Raw genomic sequence first — 21,779 nt, 5'->3', positions numbered from 1 at the left:
TTGTTGTTGTAGCATTGTGTTATTATGTAATTATTAATGGCCATGTTTAGTTAATGAAATTGGAAGTTATCCATTGTGATCATGGTCACAGTTCTATCGCAATGGCGGATCAGCTGTTATTAGAACGCATTAGATTGAAGGTAACAGTCCGTCAGATTACGCTACAGGTAAAAAACTAACAAAAAACAGGTTGTTGTTGACAAGCATAGGCCTATTCAGTTCATATCCATATTATTAATACGACCCCATCCTCAGTAGCCTATTCAAGCATGGCAACGGAAGCACTTCTTACCTCGAAATTGCATCACTATTCATGTTGAATCAATTAGTCTGTCAATTTGAAATAAGCAAGCTGCTGAATCGTTCATTTGGCATATTGCCTAGGTTACTGTAGGCTATCTGAAATGAGATGTAGGCCTTTAATTACAATCATAAACCCAGCTTTTAGTCAGTAGACTTAGCCTATGCCTATTGAGATGACAAATCAATCTCGCAAACAGGCCTTTTATAAGGGTTTGGAGTCTTAACGTCTGGCACATTGCGTAACAATTGCCTGAAAATGCACAAGAGGTTGAGATCCTCTGTCCAACTTTCATCCCTCAAACTCTCCTGTTGGATTTATCTATAGTTATGCACATGACATAACGGATTTATTTACAAACATAGCAGTCAAACGAGTTAATTCGACATCCATTTTATCTGTCGAGTTTAATGAGGGCGAATTATAATTTATCTTGTGACATATTTAAATTCCTTTTAGTTACTTTAGCTCGCAATAATTATTGTTTCCATGGAAAACCGAATGTTGCTTCTTACGTCGTTACAAGTTACGTGAATATTCCTTCTTAAATCGCCCGATAACGTTATGGGAAAAGTGTTTATTGGCTAAATATTGGCTAACTCCGATCTTGCGGCGAAATGTTTTGGTGGGAGCTAGTTTTCAGGCCTTGTGTGCGGGTTTTGAGTGGTCATTGGTTTAGATAGAAATTGTATCGTGACCTGGCAACCCTGACAACAACAGCAGCTAGTCAACCTCCTCCGTAGCTTGCTAACCAACATAGCCTAAACATTGGAGCTCTTTAGACGCTTTCGGTGATTATTAGCCATTTTGTTTTCAACACACTTCCGTCGTATCTACTAGTTACCCCATTTAATAGCATATTTACGTTGTTGTTGTTGTTAGTCAGCTAGCTGGATGGTTTAATTAGCACTAGGCTAGTCGCTAATGGTAACAAGCTAGCTAGATAACATCCCCGACCATGAGCTCCCTAAACTACTTCCTCCCTGCTAAAGAAGAGGAGGTCTGCTGGACGGAGACAGAAACTCTAATGAAAGAAGAAGAGGAAGAGGAGTCTGTCACAGTAAAACAAGAAGTAGAGGGTGAGGCTGTTACAGTGAAAGAAGAAGAGAAAGACGTTATGGTGACAGAAGAGGAAGAAGCTTTCAGAGTGAAAGAGGAGGAGGATGTTACCGTGAAAGAAGACGAGGGAGAGAAACAAGAGGATACGGTTTTTGGAGCGAAGGAGGAGGCGGCGATGACTGTCGCGGTGAAGGTAGAGGAAGACATTTTTAGAGCGAAGGAGGAGGCGGTGAAGGTAGAGGAAGACATTTTTAGAGTGAAAGAGGAGGCAGCGATGACTGTCGGGGTGAAGGTAGAGGAAGACGTTTTTAGAGCGAAGGAGGAGGCGGTGAAGGTAGAGGAAGACATTTTTAGAGTGAAAGAGGAGGCAGCGATGACTGTCGGGGTGAAGGTAGAGGAAGACGTTTTTAGAGCGAAGGAGGAGGCGGTGAAGGTAGAGGAAGACGTTTTTAGAGCGAAGGAGGAGGCGGTGAAGGTAGAGGAAGACGTTTTTAGAGTGAAGGAGGAGACGGCGATGACTGTCGGGGTGAAGGTAGAGGAAGACGTTTTTAGAGTGAAAGAGGAGGAGGAGGAGAAGGGAAAAAAAGAAGAAGAGACTGGAGATCCCATTAACACCAGTGAGTACTGTCTCAAAAACGGGCAAAAACGTTGAATGTGTGGTTTTTAAGGGGCATTCTACTGAAATTGTACAGTTGAATATGTTGTTCTGTACTGTAGGAATTGTTAAAGCTACAAATAGTGGGGACCACCAACAGAACGTAACAATGGATCAAATGCGTTCTGCTGTTCTTTCTATGATAAAGGTAGCTAGCTTATTTAAATTCCAGAGTCTTGTCCATCAGTAGCTGTGGATGGAGTGAAACATTAAATATAGAGTCAATTCTGAATTCAACTCAGGATAACCGTTGAAGGTGGCTTACCTCTTAGCCAGGTAAGTTTCTATGGCAACAAATCCTTCAACTCTAACCTCCTCCAGGGCAGGCTCACTCCACTTTATCCTAAATAAAGTGGCTGAGCTGCGAGTTGAGGACCAATCAAATCAAATCAAATCAAATCAAATCAAATCAAATTTTATTGGTCACATGCGCCGAATACAACAGGTGCAGACATTACAGTGAAATGCTTACTTACAGCCCTTAACCAACAGTGCATTTATTTTAAACAAAAAAGTAAGAATAAAACAACAACAAAAAAGTGTTGAGAAAAAAAAGAGCAGAAGTAAAAAATAAAGTGACAGTAGGGAGGCTATATATACAATAGAATAAAGTGACAGTAGGGAGGCTATATATACAGGGGGGTACCGTTGCATAGTCAATGTGCGGGGGCACCGGCTAGTTGAGGTAATATGTACATGTGGGTAGAGTTAAAGTGACTATGCATAAATACTTAACAGAGTAGCAGCAGCGTAAAAAGGATGGGGTGGGGGGGCAGTGCAAATAGTCCGGGTAGCCATGATTAGCTGTTCAGGAGTCTTATGGCTTGGGGGTAGAAGCTGTTGAGAAGTCTTTTGGACCTAGACTTGGCACTCCGGTACCGCTTGCCGTGCGGTAGCAGAGAGAACAGTCTATGACTAGGGTGACTGGAGTCTTTGACAATTTTGAGGGCCTTCCTCTGACACCGCCTGGTATAGAGGTCCTGGATGGCAGGGAGCTTTGCCCCAGTGATGTACTGGGCCGTACGCACTACCCTCTGTAGTGCCTTGCGGTCAGAGGCCAAGCAGTTGCCATACCAGGCGGTGATGCAACCAGTCAGGATGCTCTCGATGGTGCAGCTGTAGAATTTTTTGAGGATCTGAGGACCCATGCCAAATCTTTTTAGTCTCCTGAGAGGGAATAGGCTTTGTCGTGCCCTCTTCACGACTGTCTTGGTGTGTTTGGACCATGATAGTTCGTTGGTGATGTGGACACCAAGGAACTTGAAGCTCTCAACCTGTTCCACTACAGCCCCGTCGATGAGAATGGGGGCGTGCTCAGTCCTCTTTTTTTTCCTGTAGTCCACAATCATCTCCTTTGTCTTGGTCACGTTGAGGGAGAGGTTGTTGTCCTGGCACCACACGGCCAGATCTCTGACCTCCTCCCTATAGGCTGTCTCATCGTTGTCGGTGATCAGGCCTACCACTGTTGTGTCGTCGGCAAACTTAATGATGGTGTTGGAGTCGTGCCTGGCCATGCAGTCATGGGTGAACAGAGAGTACAGGAGGGGACTGAGCACGCACCCCTGAGGGGCCCCCGTGTTGAGGATCAGTGTGGCAGATGTGTTGTTACCTACCCTTACCACCTGGGGGCGGCCCGTCAGGAAGTCCAGGATCCAGTTGCAGAGGGAGGTGTTTAGTCCCAGGATCCTTAGCTTAGTGATGAGCTTTGAGGGCACTATGGTGTTGAATGCTGAGCTGTAGTCAATGAATAGCATTCTCACGTAGGTGTTCCTCTTGTCCAGGTGGGAAAGGGCAGTGTGGAGTGCGATAGAGATTGCATCATCTGTGGATCTGTTGGGGCGGTATGCAAATTGGAGTGGGTCTAGGGTTTCTGGGATTATGCTGTTGATGTGAGCCATGACCAGTCTTTCAAAGCACTTCATGGCTACAGACGTCAGTGCCACGGGTCGGTAGTCATTTAGGCAGGTTATCTTAGAGTTCTTGGGCACGGGGACTATGGTGGTCTGCTTGAAACATGTTGGTATTACAGACTCAGTCAGGGACATGTTGAAAATGTCAGTGAAGACACTTGCCAGTTGGTCAGCACATGCTCGGAGTACACGTCCTGGTAATCCGTCTGGCCCTGCGGCCTTGTGAATGTTGACCTGCTTAAAAGTCTTACTCACATCGGCTACGGAGAGCGTGATCACATAGTCGTCCGGAACAGCTGGTGCTCTCATGCATGCTTCAGTGTTGCTTGCCTCGAAGCGAGCATAGAAGTGGTTTAGCTCGTCTGGTAGGCTTGTGTCACTGGGCAGCTCGCGGCTGTGCTTCCCTTTGTAGTCTGTAATAGTTTTCAAGCCCTGCCACATCCGGCGAGCGTCAGAGCCAGTGTAGTATGATTCAATCTTAGACCTGTATTGACTCTTTGCCTGTTTGATGGTTCGTCGGAGGTCATAGCGGGATTTCTTATAAGCGTCCGGGTTAGAGTCCCGTTCCTTGAAAGCGGCAGCTCTACCCTTTAGCTCAGTGCGGATGTTTCCTGTAATCCATGGCTTCTGGTTGGGGTATGTACGTACGGTCACTGTGGGGACGACATCATCGATGCACTTATTGATGAAGCCAGTGACTGATGTGGTGTACTCCTCAATGCTGTCTGAAGAATCCCTGAACATGTTCCAGTCTGTGCTAGCAAAACAGTCCTGTAGCTTAGCATCTGCGTCATCTGACCACTTTTTTATTAGCCGAGTCACTGGTGCTTCCTGCTTCAGTTTTTGCTTATAAGCAGGAATCAGGAGGATAGAGTTATGGTCAGATTTGCCAAATGGAGGGCGAGGGAGAGCTTTGTATGCGTCTCTGTGTGTGGAGTAAAGGTGGTCTAGAGTTTTTTCCCCTCTGGTTGCACATTTAACATGCTGGTAGAAATGAGGTAGAACGGATTTAAGTTTCCCTGCATTAAAGTCCCCTGCTACTAGGAGCGCTGCATCTGGATGAGCGTTTTCCTGTTGATTAATGGCCTTGTACAACTCATTCAGTGCAATCTTAATGCCAGCATTGGTTTGTGGTGGTAAATAGACAGCTATGAAAAGTATAGATGAAAACTCTCTTGGTAAATAGTGTGGTCTACAGCTTATCATAAGATACTCTACCTCAGGCGAGCAAAACCTTGAGACTTCCTTAGTATTTGATTTTGTGCACCAGCTGTTGTTTACAAAAATACAGAGACCGCCACCCCTCGTCTTACCCGAGTCTGCCGTTCTGTCCTGCCGATGTAGCGTATAGCCTGCTAGCTGAATGTTGTCATTGTTGTCATTCAGCCACGACTCCGTGAAACATAAGATATTACAGTTTTTAATGTCCCGTTGGTAGGATAACCGTAATCTTAAATCGTCCATTTTATTATCCAAAGCTTGAACGTTGGCTAATAGGATTGATGGGAGAGGCAGTTTACTCGTTCGCCGTCGGATCTTTACAAGGCACCCCGACCTACGTCCACGGTATCTCCGTCTCTTCCTCACGCGAATGACGGGGATCTGGGCCTTGTCTGGAGTCTGTAGAATATCCTTCGCGAACGCCTCGTTGAAAAAAAAGTGTTCGTCCAACGCGAGGTGAGTAATCGCTGTCCTGATATCAAGTTCCTTCCCTCTCTGGTAATTTCAGCCAGGACAGCCTAAAAATATATTTGGTTATCTCAGATTGTTCTGGCAATTCTCACATAGACATTTCATTGGGAGGAAGGACATGCTTTTTGGGTCGTTCCACAAAATGGGTGCCTTTTGGACATACAAACTTTTAAGAAATACACTTTAAAATATCTCTAGCATTTTATCAACACTTGTACCACACTGTCTGTCAACCCTGTTACGGACACTTATGTAACTGTCTTTCAAACCTGTTATGGACACTTGTGGAACTGTCTGTCAACCCTGTTACGGACACTTATGTAACTGTCTGTCAACCCTGTTACGGACAGTGAATTCGGAAAGTATTCAGACCTCTTCACTTTTTCCACATTTTGTTACGTTACAGCCTTATTGTAAAATGGATTAACATAAAATCGAATGAATCTACACAAAATACCCCATAATGACGAAGCAAAAACAGGTTTTTAGAAATGGTACAAATAAAAAACAAATACCTTATTTACTTAAGTATTCAGACTTTTTGCTATGAGACTCGAAATTGAGCTCAGGTGCATCCTGTTTCCATTGATCATCCTTGAGATGTTTCTACAACTTGATTGGAGTCCACCTGTGGTAAATTCAATTGATTGGACATGAAGTGGCCGCCATCATTCTTAAATGGAAGAAGTTTGGAACCACCAAGACTCTTCCTAGAGCTGGCCGCCCGGCCAAACTGAGCAATCGGGGGAGAAGGGCCTTGGTCAGGGAGGTGACCAAGAACCCGATGGTCACTTTGACAGAGCTCCAGAGTTCCTTTGTGGAGATGGGAGAACCTTCCAGAAGGACAACCATCTCTGCAGCACTCCACCAATCAGGCCTTTATGGTAGACTGGCCAGACTGAAGCCACTCCTCAATAAAAGGCACATGACAGCCCGCTTGGAGTTTGCCAAAAGGCATCTAAAGGACTCTCAGACCATGAGAAACAAGATTCTCTGGTCTGATGAAACCAAGATTGAACTATTTGGCCTGAATGCAAAGCGTCACGTCTGCAGGAAACCTGGCACCATCCCTACGGTGAAGCATGGTGGTGGCAGCTTCATGCTGTGGGGATGTTTTTCAGCGGCAGGGACTAGGAGACTAGTCAGGATCAAGGGAAAGATGAACTGAGCAAAGTACAGAGAGATCCTTGATGAAAACCTGCTCCAGAGCGCTCAGGACCTCAGACTGGGGCGAAGGTTCACCTTCAAACAGGACCCGAAGCACACAGCCAAGACAACGCAGGAGTGACTTCGGGACAAGTCTCTGAATGTCCTTGAGTGGCCCAGCCAGAGCCCGGACTTGAACCTGATCGAACATCTCTGGAAAGACCTGAAAATACCTGTGCAGCGACGCTCCCCATCTATCCTGACAGAGCTTGAGAGAATCTGCAGAGAAGAATGGGAGAAACTCCCCAAATACAGGTGTGCCAAAGTTTTTTATTTTTTATAATTTGCTAAAATTTATAGAAACCAGTTTTTGCTTTGTCATTACGGGGTATCGTGTGTAGATTGATGAGGGGAAAAAAAAAAATCTAATCCATTTTTAGAATAAGGCTGTAACAAAATGTGGAAAAAGTCAAGGGGACTGAATGCTTTCCGAATGTACAGTGAGGGAAAAAAGTATTTGATCCCCTGCTGATTTTGTACGTTTGCCCACCACTGACAAAGAAATGATTAGTCTATAATTTTAATGGTAGGTTTATTTGAACAGTGACAGACAGAATAACAAACAAAAAATCCAGAAAAACGCATGTCAAAAATGTTATAAATTGATTTGCATTTTAATGAGGGAAATAAGTATTTGACCCCCTCTCAATCAGAAAGATTTCTGGCTCCCAGGTGTCTTTTATACAGGTAACGAGCTGAGATTAGGAGCACACTCTTAAAGGGAGTGCTCCTAATCTCAGCTTGTTACCTGTATAAAAGACACCTGTCCACAGAAGCAATCAATCAATCAGATTCCAAACTCTCCACCATGGCCAAGACCAAAGAGCTCTCCAAGGATGTCAGAGACAAGATTGTAGACATACACAAGGCTGGAATGGGCTACAAGACCATCACCAAGCAGCTTGGTGAGAAGGTGACAACAGTTGGTACGATTATTCGCAAATGGAAGAAACACAAAATAACTGTTAATCTCCCTCGGCCTGGGGCTCCATGCAAGATCTCTCCTCGTGGAGTTGCAATGATCATGAGAACGGTGAGGAATCAGCCCAGAACTACACGGGAGGATCTTGTCAATGATCTCAAGGCAGCTGGGTCCATAGTCACCAAGAAAACAATTGGTAACACACTACGCCGTGAAGGACTGAAATCCTGCAGCGCCCGCAAGGTCCCCCTGCTCAAGAAAGCACATATACAGGGCCGTCTGAAGTTTGCCAATGAACATCTGAATGATTCAGAGGAGAACTGGGTGAAAATGTTGTGGTCAGATGAGACCAAAATCGAGCTCTTTGGCATCAACTCAACTCGCCGTGTGTGGAGGAGGAGGAATGCTGCCTATGACCCCAAGAACACCATCCCCACCATCAAACATGGAGGTGGAAACATTATGCTTTGGGGGTGTTTTTCTGCTAAGGGGACAGGACAACTTCACCGCATCAAAGGGACGATGGACGGGCCATGTACCGTCAAATCTTGAGTGAGAACCTCCTTCCCTCAGCCAGGGCATTGAAAATGGGTCGTGGATGGGTATTCCAGCATGACAATGACCCAAAACACACGGCCAATGCCACAAAGGAGTGGCTCAAGAAGAAGCACATTAAGGTCCTGGAGTGGCCTAGCCAGTCTCCAGACCTTAATCCCATAGAAAATCTGTGGAGGGAGCTGAAGGTTCGAGTTGCCAAACGTCAGCCTCGAAACCTTAATGACTTGGAGAAGATCTGCAAAGAGGAGTGGGACAAAATCCCTCCTGAGATGTGTGCAAACCTGGTGGCCAACTACAAGAAACGTCTGACCTCTGATTGCCAACAAGGGTTTTGCCACCAAGTACTAAGTCATGTTTTGCAGAGGTGTCAAATACTTATTTCCCTCATTAAAATGCAAATCAATTTATAACATTTTTGATATGCGTTTTTCTGGATTTTTGTTGTTGTTATTCTGTCTCTCACTGTTCAAATAAACCTACCATTAAAATTATAGACTGATAATTTCTTTGTCAGTGGGAAAACGTACAAAATCAGCAGGGGATCAAATACTTTTTCCCCTCACTGTAACTGTCTGTCAACCCTGTTATGGACACTTCCTAACTGTTATTTAAAAGCAGGTCTGAGATGAATTCAACATTTTCTCATTAAGTATCCCTTCATACAAATAAATTCATATATAATATCAAACTGATAAAGTTACCGTTGGGCCTCTAACAGGGGTTGACGATAACAGGGTTGAGGTTTTAGGTGAAGATCAGCCATTACTCCTGGTAGAGCATGGGACCACATGGTGTTCATGAGATTAGGTCTCATGAACAGGATACAACCGGTTTAAAACACTACAGTGAAATTCTTACCCAAGATGCACTGATTTAAAATATAGATAATAATAACATAAAATATAATTTACAAAAAAAACTATAACTACGATTTGAGTTAAAGAAACACTTTGTCATTGTGCAGGGGTACTGGAGTGGTTGAGGTGGGCGGCAGGTCGCCTAGCGATTTAAGAGTTAATTTGAGTTAAAGAAACAGTGAGAGCAGTGATGTTTTGGGGCTGTCGCTGGGCAACAGGGACTTTCAACTCCCTCCAAATATTTTCTATGGGGTTGAGATCTGGAGACTGGCTAGGCCACTCCAGGACCTTGAAATGCTTCTTACGAAGCCACTCCTTTGTTGCCCGGGCGGTGTGTTTGGGATCATTGTCATGCTGAAAGACCCAGCCACGTTTCATATTCAATGCCCTTGCTGATGGAAGGAGGTTTTCACTCAAAATCTCACGATACATGGCCCCATTCATTCTTTCCTTTACACAGATCAGTCGTCCTGGTCCCTTTGCAGAAAAACAGCCCCAAAGCATGATGTTTCCACCCCCATGCTTCACAGTAGGTATGGTGTTCTTTGAATGCACTCAGCAGTCTTTGTCCTCCAAACACGACGAGTTGAGTTTTTACCAAAAGGTTCTATTTTGGTTTCATCTGACCATATGACATTCTCCCAATCCTCTTCTGGATCATCCAAATGCACTCTAGCAAACTTCAGACGGGCCTGGACATGTACTGGTTTAAGCAGGGGGACACGTCTTGCACTGCAGGATTTGAGTCCCTGGTGGCGTAGTGTGTTACTGATGGTAGGCTTTGTTACTTTGGTCCCAGCTCTCTGCAGGTCATTCACTAGGTCCCCCCGTGTGGTTCTGGGATTTTTGCTCACCGTTCTTGTGATCATTTTGACCCCAGGGGGTGAGATCTTGCGTGGAGCCCCAGATCGAGGGAGATTATCAGTGGTCTTGTATGTCTTCCATTTCCTAATAATTGCTCCCACAGTTGATTTCTTCAAACCAAGCTGCTTACCTATTGCAGATTCAGTCTTCCCAGCCTGGTGCAGGTCTACAATTTTGTTTCTGGTGTCCTTTGACAGCTCTTTGGTCTTGGCCATAGTGGAGTTTGGAGTGTGACTGTTTGAGGTTGTGGACAGGTGTCTTTTATACTGATAACAAGTTCAAATAGGTGCCATTAATACAGGTAACGAGTGGAGGACAGCCTCTTAAAGAAGAAGAAACAGGTTTGTGAGAGCCAGAAATCTTGCTTGTTTGTAGGTGACCAAATACTTTTTTTCCACCATAATTTGCAAATAAATTCATTAAAAATCCTACAATGTGATTTTCTGGAGAACAAAAATCTCAATTTGTCTGTCATAGTTGACGTGTACCTATGATGAAAATTACAGGCCTCTCTCATCTTTTTAAGTGGGAGAACTTGCACAATTGGTGGCTGACTAAATACTTTTTCCCCCCACTGTATATACATGTAAACAGGATTAATAGTGACCAATAGCAGGATAAATACTAATGGTAATGGCAATCAAAAATCATTTTAGCAGCAGCATACAGATGTAGTATCTTAATTTGAGCCAGTTTTCTACAGCAGGAAAATAATCCGGCAGCAACGGGAAATTTGAATTATCATGCGGATGAGGCCCATTTCTAGGGTTTGAAGACATTTAGGGTTCAGCCCAAAGCCAGTATGGGGGTCGAGGTCCGAGGGGGATTCTCCCCCTGCAAAAAAAAGAAGGAATTTCAACAGCTAAATGCATGAATTTTATGCATTTTGAGATTAACATTGAGAGATTAGAACATTGAGAGATTAGATGTATTTCAGGTAACTTGCACCTTCCCACCTGCCACAGCAGACACTGTCAGTACTCAATTACAGTTGCTACTGTGGGTCTCTCTACTCTGGAACACTCTTTACTCCGGAACACTCTTTACTCTGGAACACTCTTTACTCTGGAACACTCTTTAGTCCGGAACACTCTCTACTCCGGAACACTTTTTACTCTGGAACACTCTTTACTCTGGAACACTCTTTACTCTGGAACACTCTCTACTCCGGAACACTCACTACTCCGGAACACTCTCTACTCCGGAACACTCTCTACTCTGGAACACTCTCTACTCCGGAACACTCTTTACTCCGGAACACTCTTTACTCCGGAACACTCTCTACTCTGGAACACTCTCTACTCCGGAACACTCTCTACTCCGGAACACTCTCTACTCCGGAACACTCTCTACTCTGGAACACTCTTTACTGTGGAACACTCTTTACTGTGGAACACTCTTTACTCTGGAACACTCTTTACTCTGGAACACTCATCAATGGCAACAACTTGCCGATGTCCCAACCACTCTCTCTGAATGACCAACCAGCGGAGGTGATTGAGTGTTTCAAATACCTAGGGAAACAAATTGATAACAAGCTGAGTTTTACAGAGAATGCAGACTGTATTAAAATTTTAAAAAAGCAAGCCAGCACCTGTTTTTACTCTGGAAATTGAAGGGGTTTGGGGTCAAGCAGCTTGGTGGAGAGCATCCTCACGTGCAATATGACAGTCTGGTATGGTAACCTGGGGAACAGTCTGGTATGGTAACCTGGGGAACAGTCTGGTGTGGGAACAGTCTGGTATGGTAACCTGGGGAACAGTCTGGTATGGTAACCTGGGGAACAGTCTGGTATGGTAACCTGGGGAACAGTCTGGTATGGTAACCTGGGGAACAGTCTGGTATGGTAACCTGGGGAACAGTCTGGTATGGTAACCTGGGGAACAGTCTGGTATGGTAACCCGGGGAACAGTCTGGTATGGTAACCTGAGCCTGAGGAGCAAAAGCAAACTGAGCAGAATAGTAAACAGAGACAGCAAAGTAATCGGTCGACCACTGGCACAGCTGAGCAGTCTGTTCCACAAGGCAACCAAAAAGAAGGCACTGGCTGTCGTTTGGCGACCCCTCCCGCCCTCTACACCTGGCTGTCGTTGGCGACCCCTCCCGCCCTCTACACCTGGCTGTCGTTGGCGCCCCCTCCCGCCCTCTACACCTAGCTGTCGTTGGCGACCCCTCCCGCCCTCTACACCTGGCTGTCGTTGGCGACCCCTCCCGCCCTCTACACCTGGCTGTCGTTGGCGCCCCCTCCCGCCCTCTACACCTGGCTGTCGTTGGCGCCCCCTCCCGCCCTCTACACCTGGCTGTCGTTGGCGACCCCTCCCGCCCTCTACACCTGGCTGTCGTTGGCGCCCCCTCCCCCCTCCCGCCCTCTACACCTGGCTGTCGTTGGCGCCCCCTCCCGCCCTCTACACCTGGCTGTCGTTGGCGACCCCTCCCGCCCTCTACACCTGGCTGTCGTTGGCGCCCCCTCCCCCCCTCCCGCCCTCTACACCTGGCTGTCGTTGGCGCCCCCTCCCGCCCTCTACACCTGGCTGTCGTTGGCGACCCCTCCCGCCCTCTACACCTGGCTGTCGTTTGGCGACCCCTCCCGCCCTCTACACCCTCAGTTCGAGAGGCTTCCCTCTGGCCGGCGCTTCAGAACGCCCCCACGGCCAAGAAGAACGTGTTCAAACATTTGTTCGTTCCTTGTGCTGTTGGACTACTAAATGCAACGTGAATTGTATCGGTATATGTACTTATCTATCCAGTGCAGTTGGGACAGCGGTCAGTTGTGAGTGAATGTATCAATGTCCTCTATGTTTTTGGTGTATGCAGTATGATGGACTGACTGGTTTAAATGTGTATGATTTGAGAATGTATGTGTATGTGATACTTTTTAATGGAAGGTGATGCCAAAGAAGAATGTCCATCCTGGATGGACAGTAAAGTTTTATTCTATTCTATTCTGGAACACATATAGTACCAGTCAAAAGTTTGGACACGCCTACTCATTCAAGGGTTCTTCTTTATTTTTACTATTTTCTACATTGTAGAATAATAGTGACGATATCAAAACTATTAAATAACACATATGGAATCATGTAGTAACCAAAAAAGTGTTAAACAATCAAAATATACGATGACAGCTTTGCACACTCTTGGCATTCTCTCAACCAGCTTCATGAGGTAGTCACCTGGAATGCATTTGAATTAACAGGTGTACCTTGTTAATTTGGGGAATTTATTTCCTTCTTAATGCGTTTGAGCCAATCAGTTATGTTGTGACAAGGTAGGGTTGGTATACAGAAAATATGCCCTATTTGGTATAAGAACAAGTCCATATTATGGCAAGAACAGCTCAAATAAGCAAAGAGAAACGACAGTCCATCATTACTTTAAGACATGAAGGTCAGTCAATGTGGAACATTTCAAGAACTTTGAAAGTTTCTTCAAGTGCAGTCGCAAAAACCATCAAGCGCTATGATGAAACTGGCTCTCATGAGGACCGCCAAAGGAAAGGAAGACCCAGAGTTACCTCTGCTGCAGAGGATAAGTTCATTAGAGTTACCAGCCTCAGAAATTGCAGCCCAAATAAATGCTTCACAGAGTTCAAGTAACATACACATCTCAACATCAACTGTTCAGAGGGGACTGCGTGAATCAGACCTTCATGGTCGAATTGCTGTAAAGAAACCACTACTAAAGGACACCAAGAATAAGAAGAGACTTGCTTGGGCCAAGAAACACGAGAAATGGACATTAGACCGGTGGAAATAGGTCCTTTGGTCTGATGAGTCCACATTTTAGATTTTTGGTTCCAACTGCCGTGTCTTTGTGAGACGCAGAGTAGGTGAACGAATGATCTCTGCATGTGTGGTTCCCACCGTGAAGCATGGAGGAGGAGGTGTGATGGTGTGGGGGTGCTTTGCTGGTGACACTGTCTCTCTCCATCCTCTATTCTTCTGTTGCTGTCTCTGTTTCTTGTCTGATGTCTCTCTCCATCCTCTATTCTTCTGTTGCTGTCTCTGTGTCTTGTCTGATGTCTCTCTCCATCATATCTTCTTCTGTTGCTGTCTCTGTGTCTTGTCTGATGTCTCTCTCCATCCACTATTCTTCTGTTGCCGTCTCTGTGTCTTGTCTGATGTCTCTCTCCATCCTCTCTTCTTCTGTTGCCGTCTCTGTGTCTTGTCTGATGTCTCTCTCCATCATATCTTCTTCTGTTGCTGTCTCTGTGTCTTGTCTGATGTCTCTCTCCATCCCCTATTCTTCTGTTGCTGTCTCTGTGTCTTGTCTGATGTCTCTCTCCATCATATCTTATTCTCCTGTTGCTGTCTCTGTGTCTTGTCTGATGTCTCTCTCCATCCCCTATTCTTCTGTTGCTGTCTCTGTGTCTTGTCTGATGTCTCTCTCCATCATATCTTATTCTTCTGTTGCTGTCTCTGTGTCTTGTCTGATGTCTCTCTCCATCATATCTTATTCTTCTGTTGCTGTCGCTGTGTCTTATCAGGTGTGTCTCTTTAGTTTTCCAATCCAAGACGGTCAAGGGGATACTGGGGTAGCTTAACTTGTTTTGGGCCTGTTTCAGGGTCTCCTGTATCCTCCTCTTCCCTACCAGGTGCCCCTGGCTGCTGCTGTTCTAAGTGCTCCACCGGCCTGCTGTTTTCATCTGTCCTCCTCCTTGGCTCATCTGAAAGGTAGCAAGGTAGAGGTGCAACATGTCATTAGTTCGTTTTAACGGGATAATCTCCAGGGCTAGTTAGGGGCCGTCAATAAATTGCACAATGTAAATGAGGCAATATTTTCATGTTGAAAATCTTTTAGATTTTTTTATTAAATGCTTTCAATATTTGTATATGAATTTCTACAATTGATAGTTGGTTTGAGGTTTTTAAGTCGTTGAAGCTATTGGAATTTTAACATATTGTCCCATGTACAGTATCTCACAGAGTGTGGCTTGAAGTGCAATATATACAGTGGGGAGAACAAGTATTTGATACACTGCCAATTTTGCAGGTTTTCCTACTTACAAAGCATGTAGAGGTCTGTAATTTTTATCATAGGTACACTTCAACTGTGAGAGACGGAATCTAAAACAAAAATCCAGAAAATCACATTGTATGATTTTTAATTAATTAATTTGCATTTTATTGCATGACAAGTATTTGATACATCAGAAAAGCAGAACTTAATATTTGGTACAGAAACCTTTGTTTGCAATTACAGAGATCATACGTTTCCTGTAGGTCTTGACCAGGTTTGCACACACTGCAGCAGGGATTTTGGCCCACTCCTCCATACAGACCTTCTCCAGATCCTTCAGGTTTCGGGGCTGTCGCTGGGCAATACGGACTTTCAGCTCCCTCCAAAGATGTTCTATTGGGTTCAGGTCTGGAGACTGCTAGGCCACTCCAGGACCTTGAGATGCTTCTTACGGAGCCACTCCTTAGTTGCCCTAGCTGTGTGTTTCGGGTCGTTGTCATGCTGGAAGACCCAGCCACGACCCACCTTCAATGCTCTTACTGAGGGAAGGAGGTTGTTGGCCAAGATCTCGCGATACATGGCCCCATCCATCCTCCCCTCAATACGGTGCAGTCGTCCTGTCCCCTTTGCAGAAAAGCATCCCCAAAGAAAGATGTTTCCACCTCCATTCTTCACGGTTGGGATGGTGTTCTTGGGGTTGTACTCATCCTTCTTCTTCCTCCAAACGCGGCGAGTGGAGTTTAGACCAAAAAGCTCTATTTTTGTCTCATCAGACCACATGACCTTCTCCCATTCCTCCTCTGGATCATCCAGATGGTCATTGACAAACTTCAGACAGGCCTGGACATGCGCTGGATTGAGCAGGGGGACCTTGCATGCGCTACAGGATTTTAATCCATGACGGCGTAGTGTGTTACTAATGATTTTCTTTGAGACTGTGGTCCCAGCTCTCTTCAGGTATTTGACCAGGTCCTGCCGTGTAATTCTGGGCTGATCCCTCACCTTCCTCATGATCATTGATGCCCCACGAGGTGAGATCTTGCATGGAGTTCCAGACCGAGGGTGATTGACCGTCATCTTGAACTTCTTCCATTTTCTAATAATTGCGCCAACAGTTGTTGCCTTCTCACCAAGCTGCTTGCCTATTGTCCTGTAGCTCATCCCAGCCTTGTGCTGGTCTACAATTTTATCCCTGATGTCCTTACACAGCTCTCTGGTCTTGGCCATTGTGGAGAGGTTGGAGTCTGTTTGATTGAGTGTGTGGACAGGTGTCTTTTATACAGGTAACGAGTTCAAACAGGTGCAGTTAACACAGGTAATGAGTGGAGAACAGGAGGGCTTCTTAAAGAAAAACTAACAGGTCTGTGAGAGCCGGAATTCTTACTGGTTGGTAGGTGATCAAAAACTTATGTCATGCAATAAAATGCAAATTAATTATTAAAAAATCATACAATGTGATTTTCTTGATTTTTGTTTTAGATTCCGTCTCTCACAGTTGAAGTGTACCTACGATAAAAATTACAGACCTCTACATGCTTTGTAAGTAGGAAAAACTGCAAAATCGGCAGTGTATCAAATACTTGTTCTCCCCACTGTATATGGGCCCCAAGCACTGAAAAACTAAACACATATGTATCTTACAGAGTGTACCATGTAGTGTATATTGTCCTTTTGCACGTCTGATGTCTCTTCAGGAGGTCGTAGCGGGCTTTCTCGTACGCGTGCGTCCATGTACGTTCCATGTAAGCAGTAGCTCTGGCCTTTAGCCCAGCGTGGATATTGCCTGTAATCCATGTTTTTTTTTTTGGGTTGGGATACGTTCTTCAAGTCACTGTGGGGATGACATCGTCTAGTCACTTAATGATGAAGCCTGTGACTGTTGTGGTTTTACAGCCGTAATAATGATGCTGATACTTGATTCCATCTGGCTGGCTTAGAACAAGTTGCTGTGTCCCCCGGTCACGTTCCTTCCTTACCCCCGGTCACGTTCCTTCCTTACCCCCCGGTCACGTTCCTTCCTTACCCCCCGGTCACGTTCCTTCCTTATGGCAGGGTGCTGTGTCCCCCGGTCACGTTCCTTCCTCATGGCAGGGTGCTGTGTCCCCCCGGTCACGTTCCTTCCTCATGGCAGGGTGCTGTGTCCCCCCGGTCACGTTCCTTCCTCATGGCAGGGTGCTGTGTCCCCCCGGTCACGTTCCTTCCTCATGGCAGGGTGCTGTGTCCCCCCGGTCACGTTCCTTCCTCATGGCAGGGTGCTGTGTCCCCCCGGTCACGTTCCTTCCTCATGGCAGGGTGCTGTGTCCCCCCGGTCACGTTCCTTCCTCATGGCAGGGTGCTGTGTCCCCCCGGTCACGTTCCTTCCTCATGGCAGGGTGCTGTGTCCCCCCGGTCACGTTCCTTCCTCATGGCAGGGTGCTGTGTCCCCCCGGTCACGTTCCTTCCTCTTGGCAGGGTGCTGTGTCCCCCGGTCACGTTCCTTCCTCATGGCAGGGTGGTTGGAGATCGGAATTCTAAATCGCAACATTGTTGGTCGGAGGAGTAGAGAACAAGGTTTATTCAAATGCTCTCTGTTACAAACCAAATGTTAGGCTAGAAGCCAGGGGTTTAGTAGCGATTCCACGCCAGACTAGCCCAACACGTTGGGGGGGTATCTCAGATTGTATTGGCAATTCTCACATAGAAACGTCATTGGGAGGAAGGATGTATAACATGCTTTTTACATTTGTATCACAAACAGTTTTTTTATATAATCATGATGAAGGTGGCCATTTTAGGCCCTTTTTTAGACTTATAAATGCCTCCTGTAAGACCCTATGAATCCTGAACCCTACATGATCCAGACAACATCTAGGAGTCATTATACTCCTTATAGTGTGCTCTAACATATGGAGTATGTCTAGATTCGGAAATACAATTTGTCATGTTAGTTTATTCAACATTCAAATATTCATATCATCTCAACAGTCCCCCATTTTGATTTGGTTCATTTTTAAGACGTATTGTTTGGCACAGTGTAATCCACAAGTAGGCCAGAGTGGGCTCTCTCATGAGCTTCATCAATACAGTGAATGGGAATATTGATTAAAAGGGAACTCGCTCTGCTGGTGATTTTCTGAATGTGCAATCCTTAAGGAGGGATGTGATTGATTAATGACCTACAATGTACATTTCTACAGTGAGAGGAAAAAAGTATTTGATCCCCTGCTGATTTTGTACGTTTGCCCACCGACAAAGACATGATCAGTCTATAATTTAATGGTAGGTTTATTTGAACAGTGAGAGACAGAATAACAACAAAAAAATCCAGAAAAACGCATGTCAAAAATGTTATAAATTGATTTGCATTTTAATGAGGGAAATGTTCATATTTAAAAGCTCACTAAATGGCAGGGATCATCGATTCAGCCACAGGCCAATTTTTTTAGTTCTTCTTGAGCAGATGATCGGGTGGCCGGAACATAATTACAAATAATTTGTAGACTGCAAATTGACCGCAAGAAGCCCAAACAAAAATAATGTTTGACTAAAACATAATAATTTCAAACCTTGCTCGCATTTCACGTCGTGTCTCTCTATTATGTGTGGGAACACTTGGGAACAGAATTTCTTAAATTAAAATCACTTGGAGCTGATTTTCTGGTGTTTTTATGTCCGAATAAGCAGGGAGGCGGGAGCTACATGGGAGAGTCAAAGAGGGTAATCCGATAAGTATTCCAGAGGGAGGTATGGCGAGGGAAATCCAAAATAAATACATTCCCATGGCAATAATCCAGAGCTGGGTCAGGGAACCAGGAGGCCAGCGACCAGAGGAAGAATCCAGGCAGGTGGAGGTGAACAAAGCAGCGCAGTCCAGACTCAGAGGAAACAGCCAATTAGAAGGCTAGCTAGCACTATTAATCCAAGGTGGCAAACAGCCAATTAGCAGGCTAGCTAGCACTATTAAACCAAGGTGGTAAACAGCCAATTAGCAGGCTAGCTAGCACTATTAATCCAAGGTGGTAAACAGCCAATTAGCAGCTAGCTAGCACTATTAAACCAAGGTGGTAAACAGCCAATTAGCTAGCTAGCTAGCACTATTAAACCAAGGTGGTAAACAGCCAATTAGCTAGCTAGCTAGCACTATTAAACCAAGGTGGTAAAAGTCACAAAACTCCATTAGGCCAACAGGCTGAACGGTAGACAAAAACAAACACTTAACGAAAAACAGACGAAGAACTAACAAATCAAAGCTAACGAGTAAACACTGTTACTAAACAGGTACCAGGGAGACGCGGCAGTCAAGCACGACATCAGCAGATACCCGGAAATAACTTCACTGACACGATGATGATGTCGTATTTAATGATATATTTAATTTTAGCATGCTCATATTATGGTATAACCCCTGAACATTTCACGTTGGTAAGACATTCCTATCTTGAGATATTTTAGTTTCTGTTTGTTAATTTGAGTCCTCCTGTCTCATTTTGGTGCCATTTTTGGAAAAGGCTTTGGCTGTGCATTAATCTCCCGTGACCTTTTGACCCAGAATACGGACACAAATTGTAATATCTCAGCAATGGTAAGGCCTAAAGACATGAAACAAAGTGCACTTGTGCTTCTGAAAGTATGTTGTATCAGCTTTAAAAGCAATGTTTATTTTACCTGCCTAACACAACTACCATGACTACTGCCATCTGACCACTATCAAGACTGTTTCACAACCATAAATACTTCAGTAAATCTCATTTTCTAGTTAAATAATCTGTTTGTCTTTGGCAGGAGAGAGACCAGACTTTCACTCTGACAGTGAGAAGAGTCCTTCAGAGGAACCAGACCCAGAGACGTCCAAACCAGCAAGACAACACCGCTGTTCCCAGTGTGGAAAGAGTTTAACTCAGTTAGGGAACTTGAAAATACATGAACGAATACACAGAGGAGAAAAGCCTTACCAATGCTCCCATTGTGGGAAGAGTTTTTCCCAGTCAGGGTACTTGAGAACCCATATGAGGATACACACAAGAGAGAAACCCTATCAATGCTCCCAGTGTGGAAAGAGTTTTACCCAGTCAGGGCACTTGAAAGAACATAAGAGAACACACACAGGGGAAAAGCCTTACCAATGCTACCAGTGTGGGAAGCGTTTTACCCTGTCAGGACACCTAAAAGTGCATGAAAGAACACACACAGGTGAGAAGCATTTAGCAAGACCACACCACTGTTCCCACTGTGGAAAGCATTTTACTCAGTTAGGGAACTTGAAAATACATGAACGAATACACACAGGAGAAAAGCCTTACCAATGCTCCCATTGTGGGAAGTGTTTTACCCAGTTAGGGTACTTGAGAACCCATACGAGGATACACACAAGAGAGAAACCATATCAATGCTCCCAGTGTGGAAAGAGTTTTACCCAGTCAGGACACTTGAAAGAACATAAGAGAACGCACACAGGGGAGAATCCTTACCAATGCTCCCAGTGTGGGAAGCGTTTTACCCTGTCAGGTCACCTTAAAGTGCATGAAAGAACACACACAGGGGAGAAGCCTTACAAATGCGCCCAGTGTGGAAAGAGCTTTACCACGTTAGTTCAATTTAAAGAACACAAAATTAAACACACAGGGGAGAAGCCTTACCACTGCTCCCAGTGTAGAGCAAGTTTTACCCAATCAGGAGGCTTAAAAATACATATGAGAATGCACACAAAAGAGAAACCCTACCAATGCTCCCAGTGTGGAAAGCGTTTTACCCGGTCAGGGCACATGAAAGAACATAAGAGAACGCACACAGGGGAAAAGCCTTACCAATGCTCCCAGTGTGGGAAGAGTTTTACCTTGTCAGGGCACTTAAAAGTGCACGAAAGAACACACACTGGAGAGAAGCCCTACCAATGCTCTCAGTGTGGAAAATGTTTTACCACGTCACAGAACCTTAAAGTACATGAGAGAATACACACAAGATAGAGTCCTTACCACTTCTTCCAGTGTGGAAATTGATATTTCACATCACATGGACTTTAAGTTAATCAAAGAACACAAGACAGTGCTCCCCCATTGTCTCATGTTGTTGACAAATAATGCCTTTTTGTTTTTGCCATGAAATCAACATGTAGAAAGTGTACTCCAAAATAGAAACACCTTGAACTTTTTTCAAATTAAATCTAAAAAGGAATTAAATGTTTTTTTTCCTACACATCCTACTCCACATTTTCAAAGTGAAAGAAAGTTCTAGAAAATGTTCCTAATTATACTGAAAAAATATATGAATGTAACATGCAACAATTTCAAAGATTTTCTGAGTAACAGTTAATATAAGGAAATCTGTCATTTTTAAATTAATTCATTAGGCCCTAATCTATGGATGTCACATGACTGGAAATACAGATATGCATCACAGATACCTTTTTTTAAAAGGTAGGGGCTTGGATCAAAACCAGTCACTCTCTGGTGTGACCACCATTTGCCTGATGCAGCGCGACACATCTCCTTCGCATATAGTGATGGATATTGGCGGGATCTGGAATGCGCTGTCGTACACGTTGATCCAGAGCATCCCAAACATGCTCAATGGGTGACATATCTGGTGAGTATGCAGGCCATGGAAGAACTTGGACATTTTCAGCTTCCAGGAATTGTGTACAGATCTTTGCGACATGGGGCCGTGCATTATCATGCTGAAACATGAGCCTCTCGCCCACACGATGCCATCCATACACGTGGTTGTAAGGTCGATTGGACGTACTGCCAAAATCTCTAAAACGACTTGTGGTAGAGAAATTAACATTCAATTATCTGGCAACAGCTCTGGTGGACATTCC

General features: G+C 44.8%; 2 protein-coding genes across 2 annotated transcripts in view; both read left to right on the top strand.

Annotated features, from left to right (window-relative positions):
- The window catches only part of LOC311122910 (uncharacterized protein), a gene marked incomplete at its 3' end in the record, with an annotated part of 141,216 nt that overhangs the window by 27,434 nt on the left and 92,003 nt on the right, over positions 1-21,779 (top strand). The gene's annotated exons all lie outside the window — the stretch shown is intronic.
- On the top strand, positions 1,836-21,513 carry LOC311122924 (uncharacterized protein). Its single transcript, XM_084197225.1, has 2 exons — positions 1,836-1,977; positions 19,745-21,513. Exons 1-2 carry the CDS (start codon positions 1,875-1,877, stop codon positions 20,923-20,925), a joined length of 1,284 nt encoding a protein of 427 aa, XP_084053351.1. The 5' UTR covers positions 1,836-1,874; the 3' UTR covers positions 20,926-21,513.

The sequence above is a fragment of the Coregonus lavaretus genome (genome assembly GCF_964263955.1).
Source record: "Coregonus lavaretus genome assembly, contig: HAP1_SCAFFOLD_102, whole genome shotgun sequence".
NCBI classification, from domain to species: Eukaryota; Metazoa; Chordata; class Actinopteri; order Salmoniformes; family Salmonidae; genus Coregonus; species Coregonus lavaretus.
Note: the sequence above shows the minus strand (reverse complement) of the source record. Positions and strands in the feature narration are given on the sequence as shown.